Here is a 24,158-nt window from a genome sequence, read left to right on the forward strand (position 1 = left end):
ACCCCTAATAGAATAGGCCTTGAATCACCATCTGATCCATCTGGAAATGGTCACAGAGGAAGCGGAAAACCTTTTCCGAGGCCCTTCCATAAATACAAAAAGGGAGTCTGACTTCCAAAAAGACTCCGTAGCTGCCAGGTACACCGTAATTGCCTGAACTACATCCAAGGCATGCAAAGCAATTTCCTTAGGACGTTTTGGCCTGGGACACAACACAATATCTTCATTCTAATGGAAATAAGAGACAACCATTGGGAGGAACGACAGACAAGTGCGAAGAACCACCTCATCTCTGTGAATCACCAAGGAAGGTGAACGACAGGATAACGCCACCAGTTTCGACACCCTACGCGCAGAGGTGATAGCCACCAAAAAAGCCACCTTCTAAAACAGCGTAAGCAAGGGAATCTCCAGAAGTTTCTCAAAGGGAGGCTTCAGGAGGAACAAAAGCACCAAATTAAGCTCCCAAGGCGCCAAAAGAGACCGCACTGGAGGAACCAAATGTCAAACACCCTGAAGAAAGGTACGCACCAGGGAGTGTGCAGCCTAGGGTCGTTGGAAGAAGACCACCAAAGCCGACACCTGGCTCTAGAAGGTAGTCAAGGCCAATTTCTGTTCAACCCCCCATTGATGGAAGGTCAAGATCCAAGCCACCAAGAAGGAGCGAGGATGAACCCCAAGAGACTCACACCACATGATGCAGGTCTTCCACGTACAATGGTAGACCTTCCTAGAAGTAGATTTCCTAGCTTTAAACAGCATTGGAAACCCCTATCCTTGAGCACCTGGCTTTCAACAGCCAAGCTGTCAAAAGCCAGCGACTGTAAAGCAGGATGGAAGGTTGGCCCTTGGGACAGCAGATCCTCCCTGAGAGGAAGCTTCCAAGGAATGTCTGCGACCAGCCGCACCAGATCTGCGTACCAGGCCCGGCGAGGCCAGTTCGGGGCCACTAAGAGGACATGAATCCCTTCTGCCTCGATCATGCACAGAAGTATTTGCAGAAGTTTGAGAGGGGGGAAAGGCGTAAATCAGACGATACTGACCCCACAGAGCCACCAGCACATCTGTGGTGGCCGCCAGAGGATCCCATGACCATGCCACAAACCTCTGCACCAGTCTGTTGAGACGAGACGCCAACAGATCCACCACGGGGGTGCCCCACTGGAGACACAACTGATGAAACACCTCCAGATGAAGAGATTATTCCCCATGGTCCAACGTCTACCGACTGAGGTAATCCGCCTGCCAGTTTTCCACTCTGGGAATGTTTATGGCGGAAAGGGCTGGAACTAAACTGCCCACCTGAGAATGCCGGCTGCCTCCGGAGCCACCATGCACTCCTTGTGCCCCCTTGGCGATTAACATAAGCCACGGCTGTGGCATTGTCTGATTAAATGCCCACTAGACATCCTTGGAGACAATCCGTCCAATGTTCCAGGCACAGTCTGATCGCTCGGAGCTCCAGGACATTGGAAGAGTCCAGACTACTGATCAGGGTCCAGACCCCCTGAGCATAATTTCTGTCGAGAACGCCTCCCCACCCAGACAGGCTGGCATCCATGGTGACCACTGTCCAAGACAAGGCGAGGAAGGATTTGCCCTGCCGGAGCACAAATCCACGAGATCAGGGACCCTTTTGTACCCCGGCTCAGCTGGATTGGGTTGTCCAGAGACTGAGGATACTTGTCCCATTTGATCATAATCTCCCTTTGCAGGGACTTTGTATGGAACTTTGCAAACGGGACAGCCTCGAAGGTCAACACCATCAGGCCCAGCACCCGCATGCAAGTCTAGAGGGATGACCATCTGCTGGACAGCAGGAGGTGAATTGCAGCCTGCAGTTTCTAGAGTTTGTCCAGAGGAAGGAGCACTCTGGCTAAGGCCAAGTCCGGAGTCAAACCCAGATGGTTCCTTCCACAAAGCTAGAATAAGGAAAACTTCTAAAGATTCTAAGAAGAAGATTGTCCAGGTAGCCCAGGACCGCGATCCCCTGCTGACGTAAGAATCCTAGTGCCGGGGCACACACTTCCATGAAGACCCGATGAGCAGAGGCGAGACCAAAGGGTAACGCCACAAACTGATAATGCTCCTCTCCCACAGCAAAGCGGAGGAAGCGCTGGTGACCAACACATAGTGCAATGTGAAGGTAAGCGTCCTTGATGTCGATGGAGGCAAGAAACCACCATGTGAATGGACTCCATTCTGAACTTCTGCACCTGCACAAAGCAGCTTAGTGCCTTGCCTTCCTTCCTGGGGACTGTAAACAGGTTTGAGTAAAACCCCTGAAAACGTTCCAAAGTCAGAACCGGGACAATCACCCTTTGATGTAAAAGGTCTTGCACAGCTCCAAAGAGAGCCTGTAAGCGGACCAGTGACAGTCACACATTGGAAGGAAAGAACCTTTCTGGAGAGTAAGGACGAAACTCGATTTTGTACCTGGACCGTATGACCTTGTGGACCCACTTTTCTTGTGTCAGGAAGTCCAGGGGTCCGGGAACCAGCTAAGACATCCTCCCACCCCAAAAACGGGTGAGAGCGCAATTTCATTCTGAAGGGTCCTTGTCCGCGGGTCTGGAGAAGCTCGCTCTTGACTTGCCAGACCAAGTTCACTTGGATCCTCCACAGGAGGCCCTGAAGGGCCTCAATCCATTGTCAGTCGACCCTAAGGGACAAAAAAACTTCTGATAAGCCGAGAAGGAGGGCCCATGTCTATTTCAAGGATCCTTTCCTTGGTAACCTGCAGAAGAAAGGTACTCTTTCTCCCCGTGGGACCTTTAATGATGTCATCCAAGGTGGCACAAAACAGGCAATCTCCTTGAAAGGGAAGATCAGTCAAGGCCTTTTTAGAAATCTGGTCCGCAGACCAGCATTTGAGCCATAAGACACGCCAAAGGACCACTGCTGAAACAGAGAGCCGAGCCACTAGGAGAGCCGCATCCAAAGAGGCATCACAGATAAACTGCAGCCCCTGGACAAGCTGGTCCGCTAGCTCAGCAAAGGCAAGGGGGAGCTGCTCCCCCTCCAGGTTACGGTGCAAAAGCTTAACTCATTCGGTCACAGTCTGTGACACCAGGGCAATAGTGAATATCGGCCTCATTGCCGAACCAGCTAGGGTGTACATATTGCAGGCCACAGCCCCACCTTCCTGTCAGCTAGAGTCCTTAAACACCGGGGACTTCAACCGAAATCATGGTTGCCTTGTTTAATCTGGACACTGGAGGGTCCACCACTGGTGGAAAAGTCCAAAACTTAATAAAGGGACTTCTCATAAGGGTATCACCTAGCAAATCACTTAGGGACACCAAGGAGACGCTTTGGTCGTCCCCACTCTTTAGTGCCAATTCTGTTAAAATAGGAGGGGAAGGGAACACCTTTGCCGCTCTGGATAGCTTGTGAGTGCGCCAAAGAGAACCTGCGCCTCCGTCGCAGCTGCATCCTCCATTTTTAAGGTCTCACGCATAGATACAATCAGTGCGTCCAACAGCGCATTTTCATGCGTGGTTGCAGAACTGGAGGAATCCTCCTCACTATCTGAGGATTCAGGGAGCGTAATCGCAGACCCAGCAGGGTGACCCACGTCCGCAGCAGCCGAATCAAATTCAGGATCTGATGAGACAGATGTGGCAGGGCAGTGCTTCCAGCCCATCGCCCAAAAGCCACCTCCTCCCAGGACACAAAGGACTCCAGGACCGCCGTCAGTGTATTGATGGGTGGTGGGGTCCCGGAAGGCCCCGCAGCCTCAGAAAGGGGATCAGTTGGGGAGCTGTGCTCCAAAGACTCCATTAGTCACCAGGGGGACCCCCACAAAAAAGTGTAAAACATTGCTAAAGGACAACCCCCACCACTCTGGCAGCACCCACTGGTTGGCAGTCACAGAGCACCAATCGATTCTTGCGCAGAGTAAGAGGACCCCACCAGACTCACCACACTCCGAAACCAGGCACCACAGCCACCAGAAGAATCTGCACTGCACATGCGGCGATCAGGAAATGAAAGCAGACAGGAGTCAGCACCAGGGGATCAGGAGGGTCTCCCACCACTGAAAACGCCGCCCAGAAGGCTCCACAGACATGGCCGCCGCTGTGTTCTATGGCAAACCAATGCAAAATGGCAGCCGGACTACACAAACATGGCCGCTGTGCATTGCAGCACAAGGCTACAATAAAATAGCGGCACCAAAAGGCTCCCAGGAGGGATCAAGGACAGGCACAGGCAGGACCGGGGCCCTGGCAGGAGCCCCCACCAGGTACAGCACCCCCCCCCCGCACAGTCGATCGTCTGGTCGCCCAGCATAGCGCCCTGCCCCCACCCCAGTAGGGGGTGGACCAAACCACCCACATAGCCCCAGCATAAGCGGAGGGGGGGGAAGGATGGGGGGACAGATGAGGGGGGGTGCCTGATGGGAAGGAGGGGAACCCGGGGGTCCGATTGTCTCATGGAGGGGCCCACGTCCACCCCAAAACCCTCCAGCGGGAGAGGGGGGGACAGCTACTCACCATACCAAAAACCAGGTGGGCACCGCTCCAGAAAGAACCCCTCGCCATCAAAATGGGGGGCTTTCGGCCAGGAGGAATGCTATGACTCTGGCCGAGACCCAGTCTAATGCGACCTCGTAAAGCTTGCTGACCAGACTGGGGTGACCACTGGATCTAGATTATCTAGTCGCCCATTCCGGCAGTTGATTGTAGATCTCACAGGAAAAAAAACAGGAGAAAAAAATGTATCTAAAAAGAAAAAAATTACCAGGCCCAGAGATCCCAGGTCCTTACTCCGGACTAGGCAGAAAAAAAAAATAAGTACCTATAGCAGAGAGGCAGTATACCCCCTGGGACTGCCCATAGGCATAGCCAGACTTTTTTCTGCCTAGTGTCCTACTCCTAAAAGGGGGCAGTGTAACACAATGGGTAAGAAAATCAGGTGCTGTGTCTGTCAATGTACGAAAGAGAAAAGGTATTTAGCAGTTTAGATTTACTAAAACTATCGCATTTCCATGTACTGTGGGAGACCAGAGTTTGCAGCAGTGCATGCAGGGTCCTGGGTTTAGTAACACTTTTCTCATTTTGATCCAGGGGAGAGATGAAGGGAGATATATTTACCAAATTCTCAGATGCTCCATGCAGCTCCTGCACTCCCATGTTCTAGAGGTCTTGAGCGATGGACTGTTCCTGAAGTCAAGCCCATAGTTAGGCTCCATAGACCTGAGTCCACCAGTGGATTGTAGGGAAGCACAGATTGCTGCTGGAGTGGAGGATCAGGTAAGTATAAGGCTCTCTTCTCTTCCCCTGGACAAAACTAGCACTTAACAATTGCAGTGCAGACACAGCCCCACTGCAAGGGAAAACATTTTTTTTGCCCGGAGTTCAGCTTTAATGTGAACTTGTTTGCTTTGTCCTATGTGAAAAAAGTTACTTTATTTCATCAAAAGACACATCTTGTGGCTCAGTATCACCACTTCCTTAGTTTATAGGTGATATACTGATATACAGATGTCCACTATTTCCTGGTTGTGCAGGCTGGAAACAGCCCCATGTAGAAACAGACACATTCCAGTGAAGCCTGAGCAATCAGCAAATACTTGACATCTGTGGCGACTCCGAGTCTTTTGGTTGCATCTTTTGGTGAAATAAAGTAACTTGATGTTCATCAATTACGATGATTCAGATCCATCCTTAGAAACACTACAATACACATGCCAACGGACGCCTCTGCCATTCAAACCAAGGACTGGTTTCTTTAACTTCTCTCCAACAATGCAGACATCACCCAACTGATGCCTAGAAACGGGACCCCAAAGGCAAGAAGAGTGGCCAACTTTACCCAGCGTCGAGACAGGTGTATTCTCCACTTGTGCTTTACGGAAGGTTGTAGGTTACCTCAGCCCTCACCAAAGGTAAGTTATTATATTTTTCTTATCTAAACCCACACTCTTGGAGTAAATTCATTTTAATAAATACTTACTACACTAGAAGGACTCCTCCACCTCTCCTGTTATTTTTCCGGGTGGCATCCTGGGTTGTTCTTTGGACCCTAGCCTTACCCTTTCAGCTCCAAACTGAAGACCGCTGATGAACACTACTACACAAATACAACTCCACCTTTTACTTGGCTACAATACTTGCCTCCTCTCCAGTGGTGTCCCCCTGGACTCCCTACTCCTGGTCATCACTCCTTTTATGGGTTGAATAGCTCCAAGTCCTGTGGTGCATTATGATGTCAGCCAGGACTCACAGTATCACTCAGACATTACATGGGTCCGGCATTATCTAGGAGGAAGAGCCACTCACTGATGCCACTGCCAGAGTAGAGGAATGACCCTTAAGGCAAATACAAATAGTGAGTCTGACTTCCTAAAAAACTCCGTATCTACCAGGTACACCCTGATTGCCCGAACCACATGAAGGGAATGCAGAGCAATTTCCTTAGGATGTTTAGGCCTGGGACATAGGAAAGGCAACACAATGTCTTCATTCAAATGAAAATCAGAGATGACCTTTGGAAGGAACAACGGATAGGGACGAAGAACCACCTTAGCTCTGTAAACCAATATTTAAGGTGAACAACAAGGCAACGCCGCAAGCTCTGACACCCTGCACGCAGAAGTAATAGGCACCAAAAAGGCAGCCATCTGGGACAACGTAAGCAGGGGAACCTTCCGGTATTTTCAAAGGGAGATTCCTGGATAACAGACAACACCAATTTGAGGACCCGCAGCAGTAATGGAGACCGCACTGGAGGAACCAAGTGTCGAGCTCCCTGGATAAAGATACACACCAAGGAAAGAAAACCACTAAGGCTGAAACCTAGCCCTTGATGAAACTCAAGGACAGGCACTGCTAAACCATCTGTTGTAAGAAAGCCAAGATCCGAGCCACCGAAAAGGAGCGAGGGAGAGCTCCAAGACTCACACAAACGAAACATACGTCTTCCAAGTACGATGGTAGATCTTCCTTGAGGTAGATTTTCTAACCTGTAACCGCAAAGGAATCACCGATTCAGACAATCCTCTACCCTTCAGCACCTGGCTTTTAAAAGCCAAGCCATTAAAACCAGCAAAAGTAAAGCAGGATAGAAGATTGGCCCTTGGGACAGCATATCTTCCCTTAGAGGAAGTCTCCAAGGAGCATCGGCAACCAGCCATACGAGATCGGCGTACCAAGGCCGGCGAGGCCAGTCTGGGGCCACTAGAAAGACCATGCTCCCTTGTTGCCTGGATGCTGCACAGAAGTCTTGGTAGAAGTTTGAGAGGGGGGAAATGCATAAATCAAATGATACTGATGCCAAAGAGCCCCTAATGCGTCTGTGGCATCGGCCAGAGGATCCCGAGACCATGCCACAAATTTCTGTACCTTTCAAGGAATGTGTACAGCAGAGAGGGCTGGAATGATTGTTCTGCCCACCTTAGAATGCCTGCTACTTTCCAATCCACCAGGACACTTCTTGTGCCCCCATGGTAATTGACATAGGCCAAGGCCGTAGCATTGTCTGATTGAATTCGTACCAGACACCCCTGAAGACGAATTGTCCAATGATCCAGACAAAGACTGATCGCTCGGAGTTCCAGTACATTGATCAGCAGTCTGAACTCTTCCCAAGTCCAGACTCCCTGAGCACAAGCTGTGTCGAGGAAGCCTCCCCACCCAGTCAGGCTGGCATCCGTGGTGACAACCGCCCAGTACAGGGGGAGAAGTATTTCCTTGTCAAAGTGCCAGGGAATGAAGCCACCTCTAGAGACCGTGGATTCTTGTCCCATTTTACCAGAATCTCTTTTTGCCGAGATCTCATTTGGAACTGTGCGAACGGAACCGCCTTGAAGGTAGACACCATCAGGCCCAGCACGGGCATGCAAGCACCGAGGCATGATCGTCTGGTGGACCACAGAAGCTGAATTGCCTCCTGCAATTTCTGGAGTTTTTCCAGAGGAAGCAACACTCTGGCTGAGGCCGAATCCACCCAGATAGTACAGTTTTGTGGACGGAACCAGAGCAGACTTCTGAAGGTTCAGAATCCAACCAAACTCCCTCGGAGATCGCAGAGTAATCTCCAAGGCGTCCATCAGAGCAGTCAAAGAATCTGCTCACAGAAGATGACCTTCCAGGCACCCCAGTACCATGATCCCCTGCTGACGCAACAATGCTAGCACCAGGGGACTAGAGGAGCGGAGGCGAGACCAAAGGTAAAACGCCACAAACTGATAATTTTCCCTTCCCATGGCAAAGCAGAGGAAGCTCTGGTGACCGGCACATATTGGAATGTGAAGGTAGGCGTCCTTAATATCGATAGAAGCGAGAAAATCCCCCAGATGTAGGAACGCCACTACCATGCGGATGGACTCCATTCGGAACTTCTGTACCCGCACAAGGTAGTTTAGCGCCTGGTGGTCAAAAACTGGATGTACCTTGCCTTCCTTCAAGGGAACTGTAAACAGGTTTGAAGAAAACCCCTGAAAACATTCTGAAGACAGAACCAGGACAATCACCCCATGAAGTAACAAGTCTTGCACTGCCCCAAAGTGACCCCGTAAGCGATCTGGGGACGAGTGCAGGGTGGAAGGGAAGAACCTTTCCGAAGGAAAAGACCGCAACTCAATCTTGAAGCTGGACCGAAAGACTTCGTGGACCCACTTGAATTGTACCAGAAAGGTCCAGAAATCAGCGAAGACGTCGCACCACCCCAGATATGGGTGAGGGCGCCCCTTCATGCAGAGGAAGCCTTGTCCACAGGTCTGAAGAGCCCCTCGTGGCTTGCCAGACCAGGTCCTCTTGGAACTTCCGGGGGAGGCCCTGAAAGACTTATCCCTTGAGGGACTAAAAGAGGCCTCTTATGAGCCGACAAGAATGGCCCGTGTCTACTAATGATGTCATCCAAGGAAGCTCCAAAACAGGCAATCACCCACAAAGGGGCGATCAGATGAGGCCTTCTTAGAAGTCTGGTCCGCAGACCAGCATTATCAGCCAGATCGGATGCCAAAGGACCACTGCCGATACAGCCAGCCTAAAATTAAAGAAGCAGAATCCAAAGAGGCATCACAGATAAACTGTAGCCCCTGAATCAACTGATCCACCAGCTCCTAAAAGGCAGGTGGCCTCCAGTCCCCTCCAGGTCCCGGCGTAAAAGCTTAGCCCACTTGTTAGAGTTTGCAAAACCAGGGCAATAGTAAATACCGGCCTAACTCGAACCAGCAAACTAGTGAAACAAATGGCAGGCCAGAGCCTCGGCTCTCCTATCAACCGGATCTTTAAAGGCCAAGGACTCCTCAACCATAAGTAAGGTAGCTTTATTTAACCTGGAAACCGGTAAGTCCACCACAGGTGGGACCATCCACTTTTTAGGCGGGGAATCCTTATAAGGATACCACATAGCAAAACGCTTAGGGTGCGTTTTGGACAAACCCACTGTTATGTGACAATGTTGTCGAAGTAAGTGGGAAAGGGGAACACCCCCACCACAGTGGAGGACCTGTGGTGCCAAAAGGGGCTAGCACCTCCAAAGCAGCATCTCCACTATGTTTAAAATTTTTCGCTCTGACACAATCAGTGCATCCATAAGTGCCTTTTCATGCATGGCTAGAGGAGCAGAGGAAACATCCTCACTGTCTGAGCACTCAGGGTGCGTGGAAGCAGACCCAGTAGGGTGACTCGAGCCTGCGGCGGCCGAAACAGATTCAGGATCTGATGGACAGATGAGGCAGGGGAGGGCAGTGGACGCTATATACTAAAGGTCACCCGGAAAAACATATCAGGATAGGGCCGCCGACTGCGATCCCGCAAGGGTGACGCTGACCTGGGGTCCACAAATGGATCACCTACTGAAGACCCACAGTGACCACCGATCTTTTAGAGGGCTGGGGGGGAGGGAGGGGAACTTGTGGGTCCCGCTATCCCAGGGAGGTGCCCTTGTCCACCCCAAAACCCTCCAGGGGTAGAATGGGGACAGCTACTTGCCATACCAGGAATCGGGTGGGCACCGCTCCTGACAGATCACTGCTCCATCGGGATGTGGGTGGCTGTCTGCCTGGAGGAACGCTGTGACTCAGGCTGAGGCCAGGTCGCATGCGCTCTCGTGAGACATTTAACTCGCAGGCCAGATCCAGTCCAGTGGGGCTATGTCGCAGCCGACCTAACATGGAGCTGAGGCCTGCGCGCACTCACTGGCCAGACTGGGAGAATCCTCTGGATCTAGATTATCCAGTACGTCGCCCAGTCCGGCAGTTGATAGTTGATTCTCACAGAACAAAATTACAACGATAGATAAAAATTTATTTAAAAGGAAAACAAAATTGCAGGACCAGAGATCCTATAGCTAAGAGTGGGTGTATACCCCCCTTGGACTGCCCATAGGCCTAGTCAAGCTTTTTCCTGCCTAGTGTCCTACTCCTTAGGGGGCAGAATGACCCAATGGTTAAGAAGAATCAGGAGCTGCGTCTGTCAATGAACGAAAGAGAAATCTATATATATTTTTTCTAAGAAGACAGAGAGAGGTTTAAATATTTATCTGAAGAGAATGACTGCACTGGTTATCTGACTATCCATGTTACTGGTCAAGTGACTCCAGTGAAGGGAAGCTAACCAGCTTCTTCAAGGTGGTTATTCTGAATTTTAGTCAGAACCTTTGAGTGGAACTAGACGCAAGAAGAACATTTGTTATGTTATAGGGAAAATTTTGAAATTGTGCCTGAGCAGGAACCTGAAACAAAGGTGCCCTTTGCCTGGAATTCCATCTGAAAAATAGCAGTGCACTTCCTGGTATGTGAAGATGCCTAGGCACTCCATCTACAATCTCATAGTTGTATATCTGCAGTGTGAGATCTAAGGCACTGCTGCCTCTATCTCATAGTGTCAGGAGATTTGGAGTGAGATTTGGGGATGCCACTTCTTTGCTGCTCACTGTTCTCGTTGGTAAAAGCACTGGCATGAGAAAGAAAACGTCCTGCCTCTACCAAGATTGTCACCTCCACACAGAGACACTGTGTAGAACATAAATCAGTAAAGGAGTAAAATCTACTGCAGGGAGACCACAGACAACCCTGGGGACTTGTCTTTTGCCCTCTGCCTGCCTTTCTTTTGGGCACAGCTTTTAGAGTTAGATTTACTTTTAAGCTGTTGGGGACAAGGAGGAAGGGGGGAGTTTATTTCTTAAACAAGACCTAAATACACCTTTAGTGCTAGATTGGTAATGGGCTCTGTTTCAGTGGATGCATATGGGGCCCTAAAAAAGGCAGTTAAAATAGAAAATTTAAATGTAAAGTCACAGAAATGAAGGTAATAAGACAAGAGTCAGAGGGAAAAAACACCTAACAATACATCTCCTCATCCGCAGAAGCCGTGTAAATAGCCGCTAAAGAGCAATTAGATTTAACGTTGTAGACTTCCCATCCAATTTTCTTATTTAGACTTTATTGATAGGTGTAGCTGCTCACACTCACAGTGGATGCCATCCTATGACATTTGATGTACTTGAAACCTCAGCATTATTAAGTGATGGGCAGATGGTTCTCCAGGTACGCTTTACAAGTGGCGTTCTGAGAGCACTCCAGACTCACTGGCTGTTTTTACAACTGCCTGATGATTGAGAAACTCTGTTTATGATTCATGCTTCGGATAGTCATTTGTATGTCCAGAGTAGGGAAGTGAAGAATTGTATTTAACCATTTCACATACGCATACAGCCTTATTTGATGCAGCAGCAGAGACAAACAAAATAATGTGCCAAGTGTACCAACTCACAGCAACCGTGTTTCAGTTACTTCAGTTAGATATTAATGGTGGTTTCCTACGGGTTAACAGCATTAGTCAGATCACAAATGTTTTTTTTTTTTTTTTTTTTTTTTTGTGGTTTCATTTAAAACACTTAAGACAATCTGGTCTCAATTTTTAAAAATGTCCAGCATAACAAAACTGAACAAGAAACTGTCACCTTTTTTCCCAAAATCTATTTGCTTTCTCTGGGTTATAAAGCCTGAGATGGGGTATGCCCAACAGGCAAAGCATCTGAAAGTGCTGCAGCGTCTGTGGAAAAAGGCAGGGGCCTGCCACTGCTAACCTCCTTCTAAAAATGCTAGTTGCTGGGCTGTCTCTGGCTTCAACAAGTTCTGAACCACTGACAAGTGTGTGAAAAATTATGTCAGAACCTCCGATTTATATTCTTTCTCCGGGTTATTGACTCAAAGGGGTTGATTTACTAAAACTGGAGAGTGCAAATCTGGTAGACAGACAATCTGCTTCTAACTTCAGCTTGTTCAATTAAGCTTCGACAAAAAACCTGGATGGTTTCTATACAGAGCTGCACCAGATTTTGTACTCTCCATCTTTAGTAAACCAACCCCAATGTACGAACACTGGTCAGTATATCTTGGTGTGCAGTTGGAGGTTCTGAACATTCCGCATGATCATGGTCTGGTTGAGCCCTTCTCAACCAGGGTTCCTCCAGAGGTTGCTAGGGGTATCATGAGCTGTGGGTATTTGACCTCCTATTTATTGGTACCTGTATATTTTCAGGTGAACACCATTTAGCACCAATGATCTTTTTGGCTGCCTGTAAGGGGGAATTCTTCCCACTGACCACCAATAAAAGGGACATTTTGCCAATGGCCCCCAGTGAATTGGCAGTAGCAAGGGCTCCTAATAACAATCCTTCACAATACTGTATTTGGTAAAAGATAAGCTAGCTATGATTAGGGCTTCAGCTCAAAAACATGTTGGCATTCTCCTGGGTTAGTTAGGATATTTACACCTCTGTGCCTGTATACACACCAGAATGTCACCCTCAACAGCTCAGGTTCCTGTAAACCTCCAGCTCTCTCTAGGAATTTTATGCTTTGGGAGGTGTAAAGGAACCTAAGCTGTTGAGGCTGACATACCTAGTGAGTAAGCTGGAGTGGAGGTGAAAATATACTGGCAATATTTTTATGCAGAGGTTTCCCAGGGCCTAACTAGTATTTTAAAGGAGTTGTAAAGTCAGAAGGTTTTTTATCCTAATGCATTCTATGCGATAAGATAAAAAAAAAAAAAAAAAACACTTCTGTGTGCAGCAGCCACCCTCAGCCCCCTTAATACTTACCAGAGGTCCCGCTCTGCTCAGTGATATCCACGAGTGTCTTAGCTGTTCAAAATTCTCCCTCCTGATTGTCTGAGACACAGAAGCGGCGCCATTGGCTGCTGCTGCTGTAAAAGTCAGCTAGCCAATCAGAAAAGAGAGGGGGTGGGGCTTCATGTCACATGACTCGGCTCGGGTGCCCCCACAGCAAGCTGCTTGCTGTGGGGTCACTGAACAGGAAAGAAGGGCCAGGAGAGCAAAAAAGAGGGACCTGAGAAGAGGAGGATCCAGGCTGCTCTCAGCAAATCAACTGCAACAGATCAGGTAAGTATAACATGTTTGTTATTTTTATAGGAAAAATACTTTACAATCACTTTAAGTGTTCTTCTGTAGTAAAAAGGCTGAGAATTGCTAGTCTGGTTTCTAGAGGGTGTATAACAGTTGCCCTGTGTAGCCTAGTAAGCTGCCGATTCAGCATAGAAAACAGAATCACAGCGCCAGTACCTAATCTATGACTATTGTATAATATGGAGCCTATGCAGCTGTATAAATAGGTACTGAAAAATAACATTGGTACAAAGAAAAAGAAAGAAAAACAGTGCAAAAGACCTCCCACTGGATAAACTTTGCTGGATAATCAATAGCGGGCCTGTCCTGAACGTGAACTTTAATTGGTATGAAATATGTCTTGACAGTTGAAGAATGGTTGATAAAACAGCATAAAGGGAACATAACGGAGATGACTGGCACAAAATACTTGTAGGAGTTCAGAGCGATCAGGATGCAGAGTTCAGCCTTTTAGAAAAAAGACGTAGTATTAATTGCAAAATCTAAAGACTGCACGATTGGAACATAGGCAATGTGGTCTTTTGCCTGCAAGATTGAATTCTATGAAGTGCAACCAATTCATGGTTTTCAGAGCCGGTCAGCATAATTTACATTTGGACAATTTAATTAACCTATTGTAATAATAAATAAGTTTTAATTAAAAAAAAAGAAAAATGTTTCCTTATCTAGTGGAATGTCTTTTGCGCTGACTTTTTCCTTTTTTTTTTTATTTTTTATTACAGCATGGTGAATTAAGACACTATATAAGGTACAGAGCAAAATGAAATGCAATAAGCATTAGTAAAACATGCACATTTCTCCGTGATTGATCAGAAAAATACCTATTGGTCTGCCAGAAGCTCCTAACTTCCTCTTGGGCTAAAAACAGAAGACCTTTGCTGCACTGAAATCTCAAGCAGCTTTGCCTGCTGGACTACAAAACTCCACCTATACTTCACCCTTCCCAGGTTACTCTCCACATACACATTGATATCTTTTGCCTAAAAAGCAATGCTACTTTCTTGATTCCCAAGAGCCAGCATACACGTGGTACATAGGAAGAAGTGTCTTCGGAGATGTAGTTCTGGTGCGTGCCTACCTCAATAGGAACTGATCTCCCAGCAGATTCCCCTGTACTAATGTTACAATCTCGGTGGTAGTAATAAAAGCCGTTTCTTGCTATAGAAACAAAGTAAAAAAAAATAACGCTGGGACATGGTCTACAGGGGAGTAGGAGATTAAGCTTTACACGGTTCACACTGATGCGGCGACATGGGATCCGACTTGTGAAACCTCAAGTCGGATGACATGTGAAATTCAATGTTTCCTTATAAGAGCGGTCTTAACTGATACTACACAAGTTTGTCCAACTCTGGTTCCTCCACCACTTTGGTCTGACTATATGACTTCAATGCAAAAAAGTGTAAAAAGTCATATCAAAAGTTTTCAGACTCCAAAGTTGCACTGAAAGTCACTCAACTTTGGGGTCAGGCTAGTGTGAATCGAACTTAATTTAGGCAATGCCTGGACATGCACTTTAATAAGATATTAAAATATTTATATACAATTATTACTGGGGAACATTTTTGTTCCAAAGCCTATGCAAATGTCAAATAGATCAGCACAACAGCCAAGTTGTCACTATTCTCCCCCTGTGCATTTTTCCTCCTCCTCTCCTGTGATCTAAACCTATAAGATTATCAGAGATGACCTCACTATCCCCCTACAAATGCCCACCTTCTGCAGCTTATGTTCAAATTGAATACACTGTGTGGTTTGCCACAGTCCCCATAGCTCCTATTATAAATAATCCTTTATGTACCACTTTCAAAGTAATTTAATATCAGCTTACACATTACGGTTAATAAGGGCTAGACAAGAGAACAATGCAAACACATGGCATCATTTTTTTGATAGCTGCAGTGACAGAATCACGCTGTTCCTGTTAAACAAAAGCCATGTGAAACGAACAATCACTTGATACAATAGATCTGTTACAATACTTCTGTTCTTACCGAAGCAAGCAATGTTCCCTTCCATACCGATGTACTTCAAGTCATACTTCGCCGCCTCACTCTCAATGGGATCCGTTTCCGACGTGTCATCCATTGCAAAAATCTCCTTTTGTCTGAATTGCGCATTGTCGTCAAAGTTAATTTTTGCATCAAAGCACACAACTGCAGCGATAGGAAGACAGAGGGGAAGAAAACGCATTTCAGAAAAGAATTATAATAGAAAAAAGTTAACCAATATCAATTCAACGTACTTTAGTCTTTTCCAAAGGAAATACAAGGATATAAAACAAATCTGATACGTACTGGTATAAACATCTATAAACGAGGGGAACAAAAACTAGTGGGTGAACTTTAATAAAATTAATTAAAACAAAGATATTTCTTCCCATTGTTTTAATGCTTCATTATTTTGAGACGCTAATTAGGTTTATGGGAAAAACAAAATGATAAATTATATTGTAAGATTTATTGAAAGAAATAAAAAAAACTTGATGATAAAGTTCTAAGTACTTAGAAAAACATAAAGACAGGGAAGATGTCTGGATATAAAACTAGAAATATAGTGGTTGCCATTTTTCAGTTTGGCTGAGGTGCTCTGCTGAATTGCAGAGAAATTGTCACTTGAAAAAATCTTTGGAATCCAACACTTCCAAGAGTAGAATGCTACCCATCTAGGTGAGTTTTTGCTTTGTGGTCGCATTGTTTGGGTAAAAAAGTTGTTCCACGAAAGCTTTCAGTCCGCATTAGAAGATGTAGTCTATGAAAAAAATCTTGATTTTTTTTTTGACATTGGACAATTTAACCCTTTACCCTGGTTCACACTATAAATGGCCTATGAACCACAGTGCAACTCACATGCGATTCAGTGCGGTGTGATTTCAGTCAGTTTTCATTCTGGGCTCAGATCGCACCATATCACACCAAAGTAGTGCATGCACCAATTTTAGAGACACACTGCAACCGGGTTGCATTGTAATTATTTACTATGAGATCCGGTGCAGGCAAACGCATTGTGTTTGGGACTTGCGTTTGGGGTGTCGTTAACATTGCACTGGCACCAGCTGCAGATCACAAGGGCAATGTGATTTGAATGTGATGCGGGAAACGTGCATGGAAGGTGGGTTTCCCATACTGCGTTCTAGAGCTGCACGATTAAGCCTTAAAAGATCGTGATTTATTAATTTACAGATCAAAGGAATGAACTTCGGTCTGCAAATGAAGTCAGTTTAAAGCGGAGTTCCGGCCACAAAATTTTTTTTTCAATAAAAATACCCCTGGGACAGTCAGGGCTAGTACATTCCACAATGGATAGCCTCTGTACTGTCCCAGGTCACACTTCCCTTTTAGAAGAAATACTTACCTTGAAAATTTCTTCTCCAGCGCTGCCATCTCAGGTGTGGGCAGCTGAAGCCAGCGCGTCCTCTTCTGTGTCCTCTTCTCCCAGAATGCGCCTGCACTGGCCCCGCTCGTCACTTCCGGTGCGGGCGCGTCATCCCTCCACAGCTTCTGGGCATGCCCAGAAGCTATTTAGCAGGGAATGAGGCGCCGCACCGGAAGTGACGAGCAGGGCTGGTGCAGGCGCATGGATTCCTGGGAGCGATGACGTTCAGCTCTCAGGGATCAGTGCAAAGAGGAAGTGACGGCGCGGGCCGCGGCCGCAGAGGGAGGAAGTGGAAGAAAGGTGACTATATTTTCTTCAATAACAAGGCAAGTAAAAAAAAAAAAAAAATCGTAACTATCCATTTATTTTTCAGGTAACCAATAGCAAGCGGATTGCCCAAAATCGATTATGTCGATTTTGTGGCCGGAACTCTGCTTTAAAGTAACCTTGTAAAGTAAAAAGAAAAAAAAAATACATACACACACACACACATATATATATATATATATATATATATATATATATGTTTTTATTAATACCTTCTGGAAGCTTTTACCCCCTTAACGACCTGGCCATTTTTTGCAATTTGGCACTACATGACTAACTGGTAATTACACAGTCATTGGCCTGGACCCGGTGACTGATCAGTTCTGAATCGAATTAGAACATTGCGGGGACAGCGGGTGCTCCTAGCCCCGCGCGCGACCAACAGACAGATGAGCCGGTTCAAGCAGCCGAGCCATCTTGCCGCAGTAAATCTGCGGCAGGCAGTCGGCAACAGGTTAAATTGTTCCTCTGTTTAACCTCTCATTAATCCCCGATTTACCCTAATCAGTGTTATTAACTCCTTATTCTCCTTTTCCATTTAATTATCTTCCAACTGTTTTTTTTTTTTTTTTTATTAACTTCTGTTCTATAACTTATTAACAATTAAAATGTTTTTTTTTTTGTTTGCTTTGTTCATTAATATTTTACACCTTTAACATATATTTACACATTTCCTATAAAAAATAACAAAAAAAACACAAAATTAAAGAAAAAAAAATGTATTTCATTTGTGAAATAACTTTTCAATGCTTTGTATCATTGCTGACAACAAAAAAAAAAAAAGTTGTAGTCAGTATCGGTAACTGGTATCGGCGTGTACTAAAATAAAGACCCTAATATAACTGAAGTCATTTTTGTATTTATTTACAAATCACATTATTTTTTATTACATTTCTTTAAATTTGATTGAAGCAAAGAGTATTAGGTCTTATTGTTCTGTCATCTTGTTTGATAACCTAATGTTCAGGGGTTATAAATCTTTAAAATAAAGAAGTTCTTCAGAATCATGATCTTTATTCCAAGCAAAAAAATTGTGATTCTCATTTTATCCAGAATTGTGCAGCTGTACTGCGTTCTATTGTGAACTGGGGTTTATTCACATTGTGTTTGTATCTAACTGCAGCCCTTCCCCTAATAAAGTAAGCCTAGACATCTGCTGGGAGAGCATTTGAAACCCACTCAATAAAATGCAAATGAATTATTTCTCGTTTTGTGGTTCTGGAAAGGCCAAGTCAGTAGCCCTCTTAGTACTCGTATACTGTGTTGGGTGATGCGTCATGGTGCGTTGCTTGTGCACATATATTTCCTATGCTTTTCTCAGGGCATATACATGCAGCAAGAAACACACATGACTTCTCCTCCCCCAAGACACTGCTATGCATGTGTTCTCTGAGGTATGTGTTGCAGTGTATGGAGAGTCAAGTGCATAGTTCAGAGTGCGGCTGCACAATGGTAGCTTGTAAATAAATGGGATCTACCAAGATGCCTGACTGTCAGCTGGCTCAGCCTCTCAGCATAACGCTGAGAGCCTGAGCCAGCCACTCCCGCCCCTCCACAACTTAACGCTCCAGTGAGAGTTGGAGGAGCATGGCAGAGAGACGGTGCAGACCTAGAAAAGATCTGTGGTATTTGATCGCTCAATTAGCTCAGTGTAGAGCCGGAGGGGGACAAAAACAGATAGATGCTGCAACCATCTAGGTAAAATGCTAGGATTTATTTAAACCCTCGCTTCTTTTAAAGCAGTATTAAACCCAAAAGCAAACATTTAATATATTGCAGCTTACCAACCTTTAGATGCGATGGCTGCATTAGTTATCTTTTTTAAGCTTTCTTTCTTCTATTTCATCTGGTGATCCAGCCAGTAGGTCAGTTGTTTTATAAAAGAATGAGTTGTTCTGCGGATATATTCGCTCACAGAGATGGGACAAACCATTTTCCACTAACAGGGGTACCTACAACGGTCAGCTTTTATTTATGCAAAAACCTTCATCCCAAAAAGAAAACATTTTTTTGCTGTAGCTGCTTATAAATTATTAGCTAGAGTTTGGCTTCAATTTGTTAGTGTACTGAAATCTAAACGTATATTTAACACAAGCCTTCCCCTAGACTGACAATGCTGGTGTCTGCTGTGCCCCCTGTACTTCTTCACCCACAGTGGGGGCACTAATGCAAGAGGTGTGTTACTGTCCAGATCATCAGGTGAAAAAAAAAACTATAACAACCATCACATCTAATGATTGGTAAGCTGCAATATACACCATTTTTGGTTTGGGGTTTATGGCCACTTTAAGGTGATCTGGGATAGATGGATCTGAGAGAATGGTGTCTTCAATTTTGATTTGTCATTGGGTGGAAAAAAAAAAGAATAAAATTGAGATCCCTTTGTAAACACTGTTCAAAGCTTGGCCAATTAACTGCATTAAAAGTAGTAATCGACCAATATAGTTTTTTTAATGCCGACACCAATATTTTGGTCATCGGATATCGGTTATCTGCCGATATCGGGCAATATTTTCGGAATTTTTCCAAAGGTACTCCTTGTGGAGGGATCTGGGGGTCTTAAAGACCCCAAACCCCTCCTCAGCACTGAAAAGCATTCAAAATGCCAAGTTTGGCTGTTTTAAATGTTGTCAGTTTTTTTAATTTGGCGCCGAGTACCCGGAAGTGATGTCATGACATCACTTCTGGGTTTTTTACATGGAGACCCGATCAGAGCCGAATGAGGCTTTGATCAGGTCTTCTCTTTGGTGGCAGCAGGAGGTAGGATGCCCAGGACTCCCGGTGCGATGGGAGACCCGAGCGAGCCGCGGAAGGCAGTGGGGGCACCAGCCGCATCGGTTGTCATTACAAGTCAGCCAACCGTTGGCTATGGACACCGGTATCAGGGTGATGCCTTTAGCTGCAGGCATCACTCCGGTACATCCACTTTCCCTAAATATCGGCAATATCTGTAACCTCAGGGGCCGATTCCGATATATCGGGAAAAGTGCATATCGGCCCCCGATATATCAGTGTTGCCGATAATCGGTCGATCCCTAATTAAAAGCCATCATTATATAGGGTTCTCAATGTAGGTTGGGCCTGTGTCATATGACACCAGAACAACTACTCTCCTGATACAAGCCAATGAAAATGCAAAAGCAACTTGAAGCAGGTTGATACAGCTTAGGAGGTGGACAACTGCAGGACAAATGCTACTGTCATTGAGTGCTGAATGATCTCAGAAAGCATCCCAACCTGATTTCCAATGCCAATTAATACACTTGAAAACAAGCTGCATTTGCCCATCGAAAAATCCAAGCACAGTTGCCAGTTTCCAAAACTTGTAGAAATACCAAGTAACGGATATCCGTCCTCCAGGATATTCTGGTTGCTGGTGAATAAGAGGTTGTAAACCTCAAAATGTAAAACGTTTATTTTTCGTTTATTGTGTATAAAGTAGTATAACCTTGTTACTTTACAGAGTTAAAGAAAGCGCACAGACATACACACACACACGGTTCCCCATGATTGATTGGAAATTGCCTCTAAAACTCTGCAGTTTACAGATATCTGTATTATGGGATTAGGCAAATGGATTCCACATACTGCTTACAATATGGAAGTTTAATAGAGCAATATTTCCCGATAACAGAATAATGCAATGTTGCGCCTCACCAAACCGTTCTAGACAGCTCGAGATTAACCCATTATTTAATCCCAACAAGTAAACAACTTAATCAAGGCCGAGACGAGTTACTTAACTTTAATTGGCTTTTTTCATTATTATTATACCATTAAACACTGCATTCTCTGAATAATATTGCCAGGAACAGATGGCAACTATCTTATACATAGTGGTACATTTAAACCACTAAGTCAAATCCGACTTGACCCTCTTAGATCAGATGGACAGCTAAATGTTTTTAAAGTGCATACGAGAGGTGTAAAAAGTTGTGGAGGCTTAAAAGGGACATGCCATAGAATTTTTAATGCCCATTCTTTAAATTGTTCAATTAAGAAAAAAAAAAAAAATCCTTGCATCTGGCAAAGCAGGCTGTAGAAGAATGGCGGAAGTCAGTTCAACCAATCTATTTAATGATCAAATGACCAACATAATAATAGGTATTTTAGGTGTGACAACCTCAATGCCAGCTGAACATGTAGGGCAAAAAAAAAATAAAAATGTATATATTACCTCTCTGCAATATATGTACACTTCCCCATGCTGAAATCCTTTAAAATGCAATAAGCTCCTAAACATACCTGTGGATCTTTATATAAAATGAAACCTTGCACTTAGTTTGCTGTGATCACATGACTGCTGCAACTTTTATATCCTGAATACTAGACCCAAAGCAATTTAAGTATTTAAAAAAAAAAAAAAAAAAGGTGTGCTGTCCCCTTAAGTGAGAAAATATTTGCAACTCTCTACTAAAAATTGAACATATCAGTGCATACAGTTAATAAACCATAATCATATACTCGTAGAGATCAATATTAATAAAGAACATTAATTATTAATAATAAATACCCAAAGTAAAAAAAAAGTGAAATCAAAAATTCATAATATATACACACACATATATATATATATATATACACACCATAATAAGGTGTGTGTAATTAAGGTGCTCCATGCTCACAAATTCTGTAGGAAAAGTGCTCCAGTGCAAAAAGTGCTTTTCAAGCAAAAGGGGCCTTTTACCAAACAGGAATGATCTTGAGTTACAGAGATCAAATGCGCATTTATCTCTTCACAGATGGCCGACACACTCACCATCAGACCCCCGGGTAGCTCTGTGATCCCGTCAATGAGATATAGCAATATAATCCCCACACGAGGATAACCCGCCTTGGCCACTGCTCCAAACAATGCTCACCAACAGTCAGATGTATAAAGCTCAAACTGGGAGAAGCCTCAGAGTAGTAAGACAAAAAATCTTTTTAAAAAAAAATACTGCACTTACATTTTTGTGAATAGGAACATGTGATGTACAAGACCAAAAGTACGGCCGCAGGACCAACCAACATGACCACACGTGAGGTCCTCACACTCTAGCTCCATCCGATGCTTTCTTCATAATAGGCGTCCTTTGGGATCGGTCTTGTACATCACATGTTCCTATTCACCCAAATGCAAGTGCAATATCGTTGATTAATGAAGACGATTTTGTCTTACTACACTATGAGGCTTCTCCATGTTTGTAATTTATACATCTGACTGTTGGTGAGCGCTGTTCTGAGTAGTGGCCAAGGCGGGTTTTCTGCATTTCGGGATTATATTACGATACTTGTTGATCTGCCAAAAATCCAATGTGCTAACTTTCTTGGTGGGTTGATGACACAATGCTTCTGCTTAAAGCCCAACTCCATGCAAAAAGGTTTTCCCATGGAGTGGGGCTGTGTCCACACTGCATGGGTCAATTGCTCATTATTTTTTGTAGGGGATTAGAGAATGGAGATATATTTACTTAATCCTCTGATCCTCCCAGCACAAGACCAGTCCTTGTGGCTCCTGCCCCTTGCAATCTAGTGGCCTTGTGCAGTGGACTGTTCCCGATGTCATAGGCCTGCTCTGGATTTGAGGACATCAAGAACAGTTCACAGCTGGATCATGGGGGAGCATTGTTTGCAGGTGGAGCAGAGGATCAGCTTAGTATGAGCTTTCTCCAATGCCCTAGACAAAAATGAGCAGTTGAACATTTTTTTTTTTTTTTTGCCCGGAGTTGGGCTGTAACTAAAATTCCAGCATTGTAAGTCCTGCTTGCTAGACAAAAGACCACCACATATGCCTGCCCCTTTCTAACCTTATCATGCATGCATTGATTTTTTCCTAGCAAAACAATGCTGCTGCCTGGACTCCTAAAAGACTGTCCAAACACTGTATAGGTAAAAGAATCTTGGGAGATGTAGTTCTGAGGGGTACTCCAACAACAACTGAGCTGTGCCTACAAGAATTTTACAATTCTGGTGGTGATGGCACAGGGAGTAATAAAAGCTACAGAAACAAGGTACATTTAAAGAAAGAAATAATGCTGAGACATACTCTAGAGGGGAAGAGGGAAGTTTTCTGGGGGTATTATTGGGTAGTGCCCGGGCATACAATTTAAGATTGACAGCCACATTGGATAACTATCAGTTTGTAAAGCAGGATGAGAGATGGTTACTGTTGACAGGCTTATCTTGGGGGGGGGGGGGGGGGTCGGATGGGGGTGAACAACTGCAGTCAAGTTTGCCCACTTACAAAGAAATAAAGGGTCTATAATTGAGACAGAATATCGACCAAAAATCCAGAAAAAAAAAAAAAAAACATGTGGTACAAACGTTATAAATTGATCTGCAGTTCAGTGAGTAAAATAAGTATTTGATCCCCTATCACCCAACAATAATTATGGCCCCCACAAACTGGCTACAGTAGGTGCTCATGTGGTACACAGATTGGTCCTGTCAATTTAGGAAGGTTGCTCCTAATGACAACTTGTTATGTGTATAAAAGACACCTGTCCATAGAATCTCTTTTTTTCGTTCAAACCTCACCATCATGGGCAAGACCAAAGAGCTGTCAAAGGACATCAGGGACAAGATTGTAGACCAGCACAAGGTTGGAATGGGCTACAAGACCATCAGCAAGAAGCTTGGTGAGAAGAAGACAACAGTTGGATCGATAATTTGGAAATGGAATAAAAAATAACCATCAATCGCCCTCAGTCTGGAGCTCCATGCAAGATTTCACCTCATGGGGTAAGGATGATCATGAGAAAAGTGGGGGAATCAACCCAAAACGACACAGGAGGAGATTTGAATCATCTCAAGGCAGATGGGACCACAGTCACCAAACAAACCATTGGTAACACAATACATCCCTGTGGATTGAAATCTTGCACCGACCGCAAGGTCCCCCTCCTCAAGAAGGCACATGGTACAATGAACATTTAAATGATTCAGAGAAGGATTGGGAGAAAGTGCTGCATTCAGATGAGACTTCAATTGAGTTCTTTGGCATTATCTCGACCCATGTTTGGAGGAAGAAAAATGCAGACTAAGTTCACCATCCCTACAGTCAAGCACAGAGGTGGAAACATTATGCTTTGGGG

The 24,158-nt window shown here is 45.0% G+C and overlaps 1 protein-coding gene across 1 annotated transcript in view; it reads right to left on the reverse strand.

Moving 5' to 3' along the window:
* SUCLG2 (succinate-CoA ligase GDP-forming subunit beta) overlaps positions 1 to 24,158 on the reverse strand; it is a 444,050-nt gene that overhangs the window by 220,877 nt on the left and 199,015 nt on the right. Inside the window, exon 8 of the mRNA XM_082265844.1 lies at positions 15,375 to 15,536. Within this exon, the coding sequence (XP_082121970.1) occupies positions 15,375 to 15,536 (162 nt within the window). The remainder of the gene's footprint in view (positions 1 to 15,374; positions 15,537 to 24,158) is intronic.

Source organism: Pelophylax lessonae (assembly GCF_965119305.1).
Source record: "Pelophylax lessonae genome assembly, chromosome: 8".
Taxonomy (NCBI): Eukaryota; Metazoa; Chordata; class Amphibia; order Anura; family Ranidae; genus Pelophylax; species Pelophylax lessonae.